A 14,055-nucleotide genomic window follows, 5' to 3' on the forward strand; every position below is an offset into this window, starting at 1 on the left:
TCCAGGAGTACCGTAATTTCACGCCTATATAGACTATCCTCCACTTGGGAAAAGAGATTGGTGAAGTGCATATTGTGGGCAAGACAGAATCCTGACCTCAGGTCTCTTTTAAAGACTTTGGGTTGGGGTGGGCAGACGGCGTCTCTCTTCCTCAGAGTTTTAAAAATGGCAAATCTGGAATGCATTAAGGTGCCACCTGCAAGAGGCAAGGAGCTGGGTATTAGTATGCCTTCTGGCCCTGAAATTACGGTACATGGAGTATCCCTGTTATGAGGAAGGGGGATATTGCTGAGCTGTTCTCCCTCCCTACCCTTCCCCTTCCTGTAGGAGACCTGGGCAGTCAGCCCTTCTGGGTCCCTGCCGCCCACCCCATCCCTCCTTTCTCACCCCCTTCTCTTTCCTTGAATCTCTCTTCCTCCTGGCACCCCGCCCCCGACGCTCTCCTTGCAGGCACAGCTTGGACACTCCGGCTCTGGATTATTCTCTTTCCTGGTTTTGGGGAAGGGTGACATGTTGCTGGGTGGACACACCCATAGGGACGACCACTTGCTGGTTGTGGTTAAGGGCCAAACCCATGCGCACAGACCCTGCTCTTCCCTCCCCTTTTGCCCCCCTTCCCCAGTATTATTGCTAACAATTTATTCTTCCTTCACCCTCTGCCAGGTCAGACTCCAAGACCCTGTGTTGTCCCCACCACCACCACCACCACCACCACCACCACCACCATACTACATACACACCAACCCCCACTCACCTGGCAGAGAAAACCCAGCATGGAAAAAGGGGGAAACTGAGGCACAAAGGGGTAGGGGAAGGAGTCATCACTCTCAACCTGAGACAGCCTGAGTCAAGTGAGCTAATACCAGGATAGGATGGACAAAGAACCTAAAGTATGTATGCCTGAGCTGGCTGGCAGAAGCCCTGGGTGGCAGGGACAGAAGGATAAAGATATAAATGGACAGATGGATGGACAAAGGGCCCTGGGATCTTTGGTGTGTACCTACTTCCCTTCCCAATGCCAGTCTCTTAAACTGAGCCAAAATCCCCTTGAGGGAATGAATGCCTATGGTGATACCCACCCTCATTCAGAACCCTCCAGGGAATCCCCACTTCAAAGGGAAGCAAGACCTATGGATGGTAAGTTTCCTAGGTTCTTTCACTATCTTTGTGCCTCAGTTTCCCCTCACCCTGTTACATGGGAGAAGCTTCTGCCTGCTTCATGCTTTGGGGCCCTCTGAGGATCTCCAAGAAACTGGGGAAGTGGGAAAAACCTATCCCACATGGACCCTAGGCAAATTCTGTATGTCTCACCCATGAATTCCCCCGGTTAACTAGGATGCCTGAGAGGCGATGGCTACCTGCTGCTGTCCCTTCAGGTCAGTGTCCAAGAGGGGCCCTGAGACACTTCCTTCCCTCCCCTGTGCCCACTAGGCCAGCCCTTTCAGAAAGGAGCTGAGTGAAAGCAGAGAATTCACTTCGGATCCCAGGACCCTAGCTCCCCATGTTCTTCCACGCCCTCATGGCCTTGGTTTCAGGTGGGGCAGAGACCCTGGAGGGATGAGTCTCCCAGAACCACCTAACCACATTGTACTCAATGCATGTAGTCCCTGAAATAAGGGAGATGGTACAATTCAGCTTCAGTTGTATGGTGGGGAATACTGGAAATATATTGTGGTTCAGGGGCAAATTAAAACCTGCTATTCCATGATGGGGGAGAATGGAAACTATCCTACATAGAAGAAAAACTAGATATTATTGGGGGGAAGCATTATGGGGATAGTGGAAAGAGTGCAGAAACGGGTCAGGAGCACTTGAATTTGAATTTTTGACCTACTTCCTACTGGTGTGACCTTGGGCAAGTGCCTTAACCTTGCTAGATCTCATTCTCCTCCTCTGTCAAATATTCATACTAGAGCAGTAGCTCTAGTATCTTGGACCCCTTTGGCAGTCTGGCCGAACCTACAAAGCCCTTCGCAGAATGTTCATTTTTTTTCTTCTAGAATCATAACTGAAGATTTCCTTCAGTTAGGCATTAGTGAAAATAAAGGTCATTTCCTCCCCATCCAAGTTCACAAACATCCCGAAATCTGTCCCCAGACCCTGCCCCTTGAGGGTCTGCGGACCCCAGGTTAAGAACCGCTGGACTAGAGGGTCTCTTCCGACTCTACGATCTTAAAATTTTAATAATTATGATCTTGTGCCTGAGCTTTTTTTTTTTTAATGCGGGTGAGATTAGATATTGCGGGAAAGACGAGAAGCGGCCCATGTTGGGGTGGGGGTGGAGGTGGGGGGAACTGGCCCCCATCATTAATAGGAGTCCGCACCACCACTGTGTATCGGGGTAGGGCTACAGTAGTTTCAGTTCAGTCCTCGGGTGGTGAGAAGGGAGGGGCAGGGCAGAGCTGGACACAGAGATGCAGTCCAGGTTTTCCTCCTTTTCAGGGAATGGGGGGGGTGGGGCGGGGCCCCCACCTTTCTGACACCAACGCTGCCTTGATCCCTCTTCCCGAGCCCGGGACGGCCGCAGGTAAATCGGGGGGCGGGGGAGGGAGAGGGAGGCGGTGGTTGGGGGGGCCCTGTCTTCATCCTAGATTCTCGTTCCCTCCCTCGTCCCCTCCTGGCCGGACCTGGGATTGCACCCGAGTAATCCTGGGCGGGCCTGGATTCTGGAGTGAATTCTCTGCTCGCCCCTCTCCAGCCTCTCTCTCTTTCTCTCTCTCTCTCTTCCTCTCTCTCTCTCTCTCTCTCTCTCTCTCTTTCTCTCTCTCTCTCTCCTTCCGCCAGCATTATTAACCTTTTCTTCCCAGGCTCGCTCGGGCTCGCCTCGGACCCAGGATTGGCGCCGCCGCCCCCTCCCCTCCCTTGTCTCTCTTCGCCGCATAGCTGTCCTTTGCCCTTCCCCCCTCCTCTCCCTGCCTCCTCCCTCCGTCTTCACGCCAGTCCTCCCCCCATGTGCACGAGTGCCAGTGTCTGTTGCTGAAATGATCGTGTAGTGACCCCTTAGGGAAACCCTACCAGTCAGAGGGCGAGGGGCACCACCCCCCTCCGCCCCCTATCCTAGGCTGGAATTTGCCCCTGGGAAACCTTTTCCTTGCTCTTTATTGTGTGGGGAAGACTGGGCTTCATCATCATCACCACCATCATCAGCATCATTATAACCATCCCTGGAAGAGCTGATACCCCTTCCCCTCCCCCCACCGTGGGGCGAGGCCTTGACAGCACTACTGGTGAGAAGGAGCCCTTCAACACCACCAGAGGCGTGGGGGGCCCCTTAACACCCACCTCTGATTGGGGAGGATCCTAGACAGTGCCAGTGGTATGGGAGAGTCTCCCAGCAACACCACTAGTATGGAAGCCCAAAGCCCCTTCAAGTTTTCCAGGCAGAAAAAGTGGGGCACAGTCGGTCTCCCAATGGAGGAGAGTGTGTGGGTCTTCCAAAACACACCCTTGGAAACAGAGGAATATTGATTGACTTCCTGAAGGAGAAAAATAGAGGCACAAAGTGGGGAGTGGGTGAAAAAAGATAAGGGGATATACCTGTAATTGTTAATCTACGTGACCACTTAGGGGAGGTGTCAAAGCAAACTCTTTATCCCTGGCCAGTGCAATCTCTTATCTGCCACATATGAGAAAGAAGGGTTATGTTCCCACCTACTAACCAGGTCTTGACTTATCACTCTCAGCTTCCAGAGGTAACCTGTCCAGGGCAGGGAACAGCAAGGGAGGTGCCCCATCCCCACCCCAGATACTCCTTTCCCATCACCAGTCCCACCAAGCAACCGTGACTGCAGCTGCAGGAGGGGAGACCTGCTTTTTAACCTGGCCTCCTATGATCGATTCCTCCTTTCTCCTTTCTCTCTCTCTCTCTCTCTCTCTCTCTCTCTCTCTCTCTCTCTCTCTCTCTCTCTCTCTCTCTCCCTGTGCCTTCTCTCTACCCCCCTTACCTCCCCTATCCTGCCTGCCCCTGGCCCAGTCTTCGTTTGCCCTGGGACTCTTCAGAAGGTGCTGGAGGCCACATCTACACATGAGTCAGAGCACCAATCAGGGGCATGGTGCAAGGACCCACTACAAGCTGGGGATCGCATCTATGTGATGCCCTGGATCCCCTACAGAACAGACACACTGACCGAATATGCATCATGGGAGGATTATGTGGCTGCCCGCCACACCACCACCTACCGCCTACCCAACCGTGTGGATGGCACAGGCTTTGTGGTCTATGATGGTGCTGTCTTCTACAATAAGGAACGAACTCGAAACATTGTCAAGTATGACCTACGGACGCGTATCAAGAGTGGGGAGACGGTGATCAACACTGCTAACTACCATGATACCTCACCCTATCGTTGGGGGGGCAAGACAGATATTGACCTTGCAGTGGACGAGAATGGGCTGTGGGTCATTTATGCCACAGAAAGCAACAATGGGCGATTGGTGGTAAGCCAGCTCAATCCCTACACCCTGCGCTTTGAGGGTACTTGGGAGACAGGCTATGACAAGCGATCAGCCTCCAATGCCTTCATGGTTTGTGGTGTCCTCTATGTGCTGCGTTCGGTGTATGTGGATGATGACAGCGAGGCTGCTGGCAACCGAGTCGACTATGCCTTCAACACCAATGCCAACCGAGAAGAGCCCGTCAGCTTGGCATTTCCCAACCCTTATCAGTTTGTCTCCTCAGTTGATTACAATCCCCGTGACAATCAACTTTATGTGTGGAACAACTACTTTGTGGTGCGCTACGGTCTTGAGTTTGGACCACCAGACCCTAGTGCTGGTAAGGACAACCTCTGACCCAGGGATGGCCATTGATAGTACTTTGGTCTTAGACTCAGGAATGAAAATCTTTGACATTATTCTTAAAACCATCTCACGTGTAGGATAGACGTCTAGAAAAGAGGCCTTAGAGTTCATCTAGTTCAACTCCTTCATTTCATAGATAAGAAAACTGAGGCTCAAGTTGAATGACTTGCCCAAAGTCATTAAATAGAAAAGCCAGGATCTGAACTTGTCTCCTGACTTAAAAAAAAAGATGCTTTTTCCACATGGCCTGACAGCGATCTTGGGGTCCATCTCCAGGGTGGGGATCCAGAAGTCATTTGTTAGATTCCAGGAATAATGAGGTGATTGTGCCACCCTACTCTATCCTGGTTGGTCAGACCACATCTGGAGTATTGTGGTCCTGGGCACTGCATTCGGGGAGGATGTGGATAAGCTGGAACGTCCCAAGGAGGGTAACCAAAATAGCACAGGGCCTCAAATCTATGCCGTATGTCTGGGTAAGAGCTGTCCTAACTGTTGTGGTAAGGCTGTGGAAAGGCTGGCCACACCAGACATGGAGGGAAGTAGGAATCCTCAGGGGACCAGAACATTTCCTGTCCTTATGAGGAGACACAGTAACAAGATGGTCAAGAGTAGGGCGATTCGGAATACCAGAGTCTGATATGTCTGAGAATGGGGGAGAGGGCACAAAAAGATCTACCTCTAACACTGTCTCTATCACCCCACTGCAACATAGGCCCAGCCACTTCACCCCCCCTCAGCACGACAACCACAGCCAGACCTACCCCACTGACAAGCACAGCCTCACCTGCTGCTACCACACCTCTCCGTCGAGCACCCCTCACTACTCACCCTGTGGGTGCCATCAATCAGCTGGGGCCTGATGTGCCACCTGCCACAGCACCAGCTCCTAGCACTCGGAGACCCCCTGCCCCCAACCTGCACGTGTCACCTGAGCTATTCTGTGAGCCCCGAGAGGTTCGGAGGGTCCAATGGCCAGCCACCCAGCAAGGAATGTTGGTAGAAAGGCCTTGCCCCAAGGGCACACGAGGTGAGTGACTTCCTCCCCTTCCAAGGGGAATGGGTGGGTGGTGATTGCTAATTCCCACTGTGGAAGAGTGGAAAGTGTTCTCCCTAGGCTTAAAAAGATCAGATTATGTTTATGGGTTGGGGGCAAAGAACAGTGGGGATTAGGGGAAGAGGAAAGGGTAGATAGAAAATATCAACACATAATGATAGTGCCCCTGACTGTCCATTGGCTTCCCACAACTTTGTCCCTCTGGCCCTTTCTCATCTCTGTCTTTCCATTCTCCCCTCTCCTGTCTCATCCCATCCTTTTGTTCCCAAACCTTATCTTGGTCTATCCTATTCTCTGTTTGGTCCTCTCCTATTTTCTTTCTTATCACCACCTCCTCCTCACTTATCTGTCTTTCTCTCGTTGTTTTTTCTCTCCTCATTCTCCTCTCCCATTTGTCTCCTGTCTTTGCCCATCTTCATAGGAATCGCTTCCTTCCAGTGTCTACCAGCCCTGGGGCTCTGGAACCCCCGAGGCCCGGATCTCAGCAACTGTACTTCCCCCTGGGTCAACCAGGTGGCCCAGAAGGTACCAGCACTTTGCCCTTACTCTATCACATCTTGAAGCGCTGGGTCATGGGGATGGAAAAGTTTAATGGGAGATGAATGTGAGAGGGAGTTCCTAGGTTACTGGGGAGAGGTGAGGAACTGAAGTAGAAAAGCTGACCATCATAGGGTTTTCAAGCACAGGATCTGGGCAGGGAGAACTTCAATAAGCTGGGAGTGACTGGGGAAGTATAGAAGAAAATAGTCATGGTACAGGATTCCTGCCTCCAGATCAAGAGTGGTGAGAATGCAGCCAACATTGCCAGTGAGCTGGCCCGCCATACACGGGGTTCTATCTACGCGGGTGATGTCTCATCTTCAGTGAAGCTAATGGAGCAGCTGCTAGACATCCTGGATGCCCAGCTGCAGGCTCTCCGGCCCATCGAGCGGGAGTCAGCTGGCAAGAATTACAACAAGGTTGGCTTACTCATGGGTGTCCTGGGAGAATTGGGGAAACTAAAAGCATCCCCTAGGCCTAGGTATGGGGGAAAAAAAGACACTCTAGTGGGACTTGGGTGTCACCCATTGTGAGCCTCCATCCATTGTAGAGCCTCTGAGCTGTCTGTGCCTCGCAATTCTGCATCCCCTTTGTGAGGCACACCTTCACAACTCCCCTGGTTGAAAAAGGAAACAAGAACTATAAAGGCTGAGGTTTAGCAGCTATAACACCTGAACCACCTTGTGAGGTCAGGAAGAGCTGAAATTAGATACTGGGCTCACCTTGGAAGCCAGATATTTGGCTAGCAGTCAGGATGAGCTGGTGACATGATGAGAACGGAACTGAGACAGAATGGGGCTGGGAGGCGAGGCATGGGTATTAGGGTTTTGAGTCTGACATCTCTCTCCTGCCCTAGATGCACAAGCGAGAGAGGACCTGCAAAGACTATATCAAGGTGAGATGGAGACAATGCCCCAGCTAGAGCTGAGGGATGTGGGCACCAAGGGGCATTAGGGACCAGGGTATGCAAGGCTAAGAATGACTAGAGGGCTGGAAAGGGGCCTTCGAGACTTTGGAAGGAAAGTGGAGCTGGGATAGTCAGACTAGAGCAGGCACTCTCAGTCTTACTTATCCCACCCCCACAGGCAGTGGTGGAGACAGTGGATAACCTGCTTCGCCCAGAGGCCCTGGAGTCATGGAAAGACATGAATGCCACAGAACAAGTGCACACAGCCACCATGCTGCTGGACATCCTGGAGGAGGGGGCCTTCCTGCTAGCTGACAATGTCAAAGAACCAGCTCGATTCCTCACTGCAAAGCAGAATGTAGGTGAGTATTCTTCCTGAGGTCACACCAGGAAACACAGTGCTGCCCAGCCTCAGAAGATGAAGATCTGACTAGATTATGTAGACATACCCCCAAAACATGCCGGGAACCCAATATCCCACCTGGACCTATTTAATAACAAACCTGGAACCTGCCTAGAACATAGGCACTTATGCATGGACAAGAAGACTTTAGGCCATTAGGGAGGGATAGCTCCATGTCAAGCTCCTTTTGCCAACCTCCTGCCATAGGGTTCCTTCTCCAGGCCCTTGGATGGTGGAGGCCAGAGCCAAAAGTGCTCAAGCACTTTCTCATGTCCCTCCACAGTACTCGAGGTTACCGTACTGAACACCGAGGGTCAGGTCCAAGAACTGGTGTTCCCCCAGGAGTACCCCAGTGAAAACTCCATCCAACTTTCTGCCAATACCATCAAACAGAACAGCCGTAATGGTCAGTACCATGGGAGGAAGGGGGGAGGAAGGGAACCCATTCAGGAATGTATCGCTGAACTCTAGTAACATGCCAGCCCTCAACTTCATCGTGGGAGCTGAGGGGTATCTCAGAAACTAAAGAGGGCAGAGTAAATGGGGTTTTCTCCGAGGTGGGACTCCAGAAGTCATTCGTTAAATTCCAGGAATAATAAAGTGCTTGTGCCATCCTCCTCCACCCTATCCACGTTGGTCAGACCACGTGTGGAGTATTGTAGCCCTGTGGTCCATGTGGAGAGGATGTAGATAAGCTGGACAACATTCAAAGGAGGGTAACCAGAATGGCAGAGGGCCTCAAATTTACACCATCTAAGTATTGGGGACATTTAGCCCAGAGAATAAAACTGGCTGCATAGTTGCTCTTTTCAGGTGTCTCAATCTTTCTGTTAAATAGAAGAAGGATTAGATATGCCCTGTGTGGCCCCAGACAGCAGAGACAAGTAATAGATAGAAAAAATTGCAAAAAAGCAAACTGAGATTTAATGTCAAGAAAACTGTTTCAAAAATCAGAGCTGTCCCAGAGTGGAACAGGCTGTGCTGGGATGTAATGGGCTTGACTTCCTTTTTCATCTTCAAGCAGAGGCTCCCCAAGCACTTCTTGGACGGGGTAGAGTGGGGGTTCTTGTCATGTATTGGTTTGACCAGAGGGCTCCCCAGGCCTCTTCCAATTCCCCAGTGCTGTGAGTCAGTGACTTAGAGCTGGAAAAGATTTTAGAAGTCATTTAGGCCAGGGGTTCCTAAGCTGGAGTGAGGAGAGGATCTGTGAACTTTTCTTTTCTGATTCTGAGAACTGTATTTCCATAGAATTGGTTTCTTTTGTAATCTGAATTATTTTATTTTAAGCATTTAAATACATTATTCTGATAAGGGTCCATAGGCTTCCCCAGAGGGCTTCAATGCCAGAGGAACCCATTGTACAATAGAAGTTAAAAAAAAAAACCAAACACGCAAAAAAATCCTGATCTGGTCTAACCCTCTCAATTTACAACTGAGGACATGAAGGCCTAAAGTGAAGAGATTTGCCCAAGGTCACACAGGTAGGAAATAATCAACTTGGAGCAAGTATTTGAACTGGTGCTGATGGTTCCCACCAAACTCTCTATTCCAGGGGTGGTGAAAGTTGTCTTCATCCTTTATAACAACCTGGGCCTCTTTCTATCCACGGAGAATGCCACAGTGAAGCTGGCAGGTGAGGCAGGCTCCGGGGGCTCTGGGGGAGCTGCGTTAGTGGTGAACTCTCAAGTCATTGCAGCCTCCATTAACAAAGAATCAAGCCGTGTGTTCCTCATGGATCCAGTCATCTTCACTGTGGCCCACCTAGAGGTAAGCCCTGGAAATCAACCCTGCCCTGCTCTCACAATGCTCATCTCCTCAGGATGATTCTGAGGAGCCTTTCCTATGGAGAGCATCATTCCCCCAAGGGTCCCATTTTGTCCTCTGTCTGGGGAAGGGGAGGATGGGCAGGGCAGAACTTATCAGACCCTATCCCCAGTTATGAGCTTATCAGTTTCCCCAGCACTGAGACCACTTCAAGGAAACTGTCAGGGCTCCTATTCCCAATCTATAGGTCCTGATTCCTAGTATTGGGTACTCCCTCCTCCAGGTAGGGTCATTTTAAACTAGATTGTTGAATTTTTGAAGGGAATCTTCTTGGTTCCTTGTTGCATGTGGGGATATTGAAACTCAGTGCCATTGTGACTTGCTCAAGGTCACATAGTTTTTGAGAGCTAGATTTGAGGTTTGAAACCCAGACTCTAGACTCTTTCTTAGGTCAGTGGGTTTTTTCACTATACTGCCTCCTACTGTGCATGGAGTGCTAAGTCTTCATCTTTACTTTTACTTTAAAAGCCCTGACCAGTAGGATTCGCCTCCACCCCATGACACTTATCCAATTCTGAGTCTGTGTCTGAGGCTGTGCTACAGCCTGGTGGGGGTGAGGGGTTGGAGAGGACTCCACAGATCTGATGCCTCTCACTGTAATACTCTGACATCCCCCAACTACCACCACACAACAGGCCAAGAACCACTTCAATGCCAACTGCTCCTTCTGGAACTACTCAGAGCGTTCCATGCTGGGCTACTGGTCGACCCAGGGCTGTCGTCTGGTGGATTCCAACAAGACCCATACCACCTGTGCCTGCAGCCACCTCACTAACTTTGCCGTGCTCATGGCTCACCGTGAGATCGTAAGCCAGTGGCTCCATCAGCTCTACTGGGCCAGGGCCTGCTTGTTAGCCTGGCTTTGCATGGCATTACAACATGAGGCATGCCAAGGGAATCCCAACTTCCTGAACATAGGGAACCATCAATACCTCCCTTGCTCAGGGCATGGGGCTGGAGCAAACAGAAAGTACAAGGGGAAAGAACTGCTTTTCCTGGCTCTGTCTCAATTGCCTCCTTCTCCCCAAACATTGAGGGGGAAGCACTAGTTTAATTACTTCTCCATGGGCATTCCAGAGCATGGGGGAAGGGGGCATACTATCCACAAGAGGGTGGGAAGCAGTCAGCTAGTGAAGGGGCAGAAGGTCCAGATGGGTGGTCCAGCGAGGTCCTTAGCAATTGCCTACAAATGGTGCCCTGGTTAAGTCAAGGTTAGGGTCACAGATCCTAAAATTGCCCTTCCTGGTTTCTCCCCAGTACCAAGGTCGGATCAATGAGCTGCTGCTGTCTGTCATCACTTGGGTGGGCATTGTGATCTCCCTAGTCTGCCTGGCCATCTGCATCTCTACCTTCTGCTTCCTTCGGGGGCTCCAGACTGACCGAAACACTATCCACAAGAATCTTTGCATCAACCTCTTCCTGGCTGAGCTTCTCTTCCTTGTTGGCATTGATAAGACCCAGTATGAGGTTAGTCAGGGTTCTGGGAGCCTGATGCCCAGGGGGTAGGACTGGTTTATTTCCCTCCCTGAGGAGAGGATCAGCACAAAGCTTGCCACATCCATCACGAGCCAACATCGGGCCCCTCCAGCTTTGAGGGGGTTGGGCAGCAGGGCTCAAGGGCCCAGCTGGATTGGGGGCATGGGAGGAGGGCTGGCCTGGGCAGGGCCACTCCCCATCATGGCTGGTGCCTGTTCCCCTAGATCGCCTGCCCCATCTTTGCTGGGCTGCTGCACTACTTTTTCCTGGCTGCCTTCTCTTGGCTGTGTCTGGAGGGTGTACATCTCTACTTGCTGTTGGTGGAAGTGTTTGAGAGCGAGTACTCACGCACCAAGTACTACTACCTGGGAGGCTATTGCTTCCCAGCCCTGGTTGTAGGCATCGCTGCCGCAATCGACTATCGCAGCTACGGCACTGAGAAGGCGTGAGTGTTTGCTCTTCCCCTTGTCTCTCTGGTGTCTGCTCTCCAACACCTCCAGATGGCACTAGCCCTTTGGATGGGACTATTCAGGGACCAGGGTGCACCCACTTGACTCCATAGAAACCCCATTAGGCAGAATCAGCCCCCCAGGGACAAAATGGGGAGTCCTACTGGTGGTGGAGGTGGGACTATTTGGTCCCCTGGGTCCTTCTCTCAAAGGAGATGATCTTTGTAAAGTGCTTAGCACAGTACCTAGATCATAGTAGGCACTATATCAATGCTTATCCTCCCCCCTGCCCCCTCCCACCTCTACCTTATCCTCTACCTGTCTGACAGCTGCTGGCTCCGAGTGGACAATTATTTCATCTGGAGTTTCATTGGGCCTGTCTCATTTGTCATTGTGGTGAGTCAGAGGGAGGGCCCCAAATGCATCAGGCTCCCTTGAATCATAGTGGTCTTCACCCCCCAACTCTTCTAATCATTCCTAAGGAGCTTATCCCAAAATTTGAAAAGGAGCAACATTTCTGTTGTTCTGCCCTGCTCTGTTTAAGATCCAAGAAATGAGACTAATCGTCTCTTTACTACATACCAGTGGTGTTCAATCTTTTCTTTCCCAATTATGATGTCTGGTCTCCCCAAAAGAAGGATGGTTTCTCATCTTCCCCATACAGCGGGTACTTCCCAGTCTCACACTTCTACAGAGCCAGACAAGAATTTAGAGATGCTTTAGACCAACCCCCTCATTTTACAGATGGAGAAACTGAGGCTCAGAAAGATAAATACTTGTCCAAGGTCATGCAGGCAGTAAGTGACAGAGCCAGAATTCCAACCCAGGTTGTCTGACTCCCATCTGAGGGGAGGGAGGTGTGTAGACACAAGTGAAGCTGCTTTGGTTGATCCCTCCAAATGGAATGGAAAAACGAAACCGCCTCAGGCTACCCTCTGGGTCCTGGTAATGGAGTGAGAACACATTTCCAGTGTTAGGCAACAGCATTGTCTCCCTTCAGTGTTTAGCAGTCTCAGACCAGGCCTAACCAAAATCCTAAGAACATCTTGGTGAGAAAAAAATCATGCTAAGCCAAGTAGCCTAACCCACCCTCTACCATGTCTTTGCACCTTTCCTCATTTCTCAGGTGAACCTAGTGTTCCTCATGGTGACACTTCACAAGATGATCCGTAGCTCCTCCGTGCTCAAACCTGACTCTAGCCGCCTGGACAACATCAAGTAAGTGACGGCTTGAGGACAACTCAGCCAACCCCCCTCCCAGGAGCCCTCAGCTCCAGCTTCAGCCCTGGGGACTGTCTCGGACCCCTGACTGAGGACTTCGTTTACCTATTGCCAACTTGGAGGCAGAAGCCTTGGGTGACTGTGCTGGGGCTGGATGGACTGAGGGATGGTTCCCCCCTACCAAAAGCCCCACCCTCGCTCCCCACCTTTCATCTACACCCTGCAGCTGAACCTAAGCTGCTTCTTTGCTCTGGAAGCTTGGCTTCCTCCAAGAAGCTGCTGCACAGGGATGACTCAGATGCTGTTTCTCTCCTCTTGCTGCCCTGCCCCCCACTTACAGGTCTTGGGCCCTGGGGGCCATCGCCCTCCTCTTTCTGCTGGGTCTCACTTGGGCCTTTGGCCTCCTCTTCATCAACAAGGAGTCAGTGGTCATGGCCTATCTCTTCACCACCTTCAATGCCTTCCAGGGAGTCTTCATCTTTGTCTTTCACTGCGCTTTGCAGAAGAAGGTAAGAGGGGTCTCTATCCTCTGGATTTCACTCTCCAAGGACTTTTTCCTTCTCTCTAGTAACTTGACTTTTGGGCATAGTGGGTGAGTCAGACCTACTTCTCCCCCTTGGCCTGACCTGCTGTTTCCTCCTCCATCCACCCTCAGGTGCACAAGGAGTATAGCAAGTGCCTGCGCCACTCCTACTGCTGCATCAGGCCACCCCCTGGAGGCGCTCACGGCTCCCTCAAGACCTCTGCCATGCGCAGCAACAACCGCTACTATACAGGGACCCAGGTAGCTGAGGCTGCTGCGGCAGCTCACAAGTCCTATTGGGGCTGGGAAAGCCACTTAGTGGTGGGGCTTATGATGATGAGGCTGTCCACCAAGGAAAGGGAGAGTCAACCATTCTAGGCACCAAGGGCACTTGAGCCACGTCTCACACCCTGTCTGTCTTGTTATGTTCCCAGAGCCGGATTCGAAGGATGTGGAATGACACCGTGAGGAAGCAGACAGAGTCATCCTTCATGGCTGGAGACATCAACAGTACCCCAACCCTGAACCGAGGTGAGACGCTGACTCCCCTGCCCTTCTTGACTCTAGACTCAGTTTCCTTTCATCACCCTGAAACTGTCAGACTCTGGAATGTTTGGTGATCTCTGACATCTGGCTGTCCTCTGCTAGGCACCATGGGGAACCACCTGCTAACCAACCCTGTCCTGCAGCCTCGAGGTGGGACCAGCCCCTACAATACCCTCATTGCTGAGTCTGTGGGCTTCAACCCCTCCTCACCTCCTGTCTTCAACTCCCCAGGTAAAAGCATAGCCTGTGGGGACAGAGCTGAGAAAGGCAGCATGGTTGATTGTAGCAGAAAGAGTGTGGGACTTGGGT

The 14,055-nt window shown here is 51.4% G+C and overlaps 1 protein-coding gene across 13 annotated transcripts in view; it reads left to right on the forward strand.

Annotated features, from left to right (window-relative positions):
- Positions 1 to 14,055, forward strand: part of ADGRL1 (adhesion G protein-coupled receptor L1) — a 63,497-nt gene that overhangs the window by 44,547 nt on the left and 4,895 nt on the right. For 8 of the 13 annotated variants that reach the window (XM_072602101.1, XM_072602109.1, XM_072602096.1 and 5 more), the window contains 17 exons: positions 3,974 to 4,774; positions 5,516 to 5,830; positions 6,279 to 6,382; positions 6,631 to 6,816; positions 7,254 to 7,292; positions 7,483 to 7,666; positions 7,991 to 8,113; positions 9,260 to 9,474; positions 10,167 to 10,337; positions 10,789 to 10,998; positions 11,232 to 11,452; positions 11,786 to 11,852; positions 12,583 to 12,674; positions 13,018 to 13,186; positions 13,333 to 13,461; positions 13,635 to 13,731; positions 13,849 to 13,977. In XM_072602101.1, the coding sequence (XP_072458202.1) occupies positions 3,974 to 4,774; positions 5,516 to 5,830; positions 6,279 to 6,382; positions 6,631 to 6,816; positions 7,254 to 7,292; positions 7,483 to 7,666; positions 7,991 to 8,113; positions 9,260 to 9,474; positions 10,167 to 10,337; positions 10,789 to 10,998; positions 11,232 to 11,452; positions 11,786 to 11,852; positions 12,583 to 12,674; positions 13,018 to 13,186; positions 13,333 to 13,461; positions 13,635 to 13,731; positions 13,849 to 13,977 (3,252 nt within the window). Of the gene's footprint in view, positions 1 to 790; positions 1,138 to 1,335; positions 1,377 to 2,442; positions 2,528 to 3,061; positions 3,228 to 3,973; positions 4,775 to 5,515; positions 5,831 to 6,278; positions 6,383 to 6,630; positions 6,817 to 7,253; positions 7,293 to 7,482; positions 7,667 to 7,990; positions 8,114 to 9,259; positions 9,475 to 10,166; positions 10,338 to 10,788; positions 10,999 to 11,231; positions 11,453 to 11,785; positions 11,853 to 12,582; positions 12,675 to 13,017; positions 13,187 to 13,332; positions 13,462 to 13,634; positions 13,732 to 13,848; positions 13,978 to 14,055 lie in introns of those variants that run through there. The other 5 variants (XM_072602103.1, XM_072602104.1, XM_072602107.1 and 2 more) reach the window with 5 other exon arrangements.

Source organism: Notamacropus eugenii, chromosome 4 (genome assembly GCF_028372415.1).
Source record: "Notamacropus eugenii isolate mMacEug1 chromosome 4, mMacEug1.pri_v2, whole genome shotgun sequence".
Taxonomy (NCBI): Eukaryota; Metazoa; Chordata; class Mammalia; order Diprotodontia; family Macropodidae; genus Notamacropus; species Notamacropus eugenii.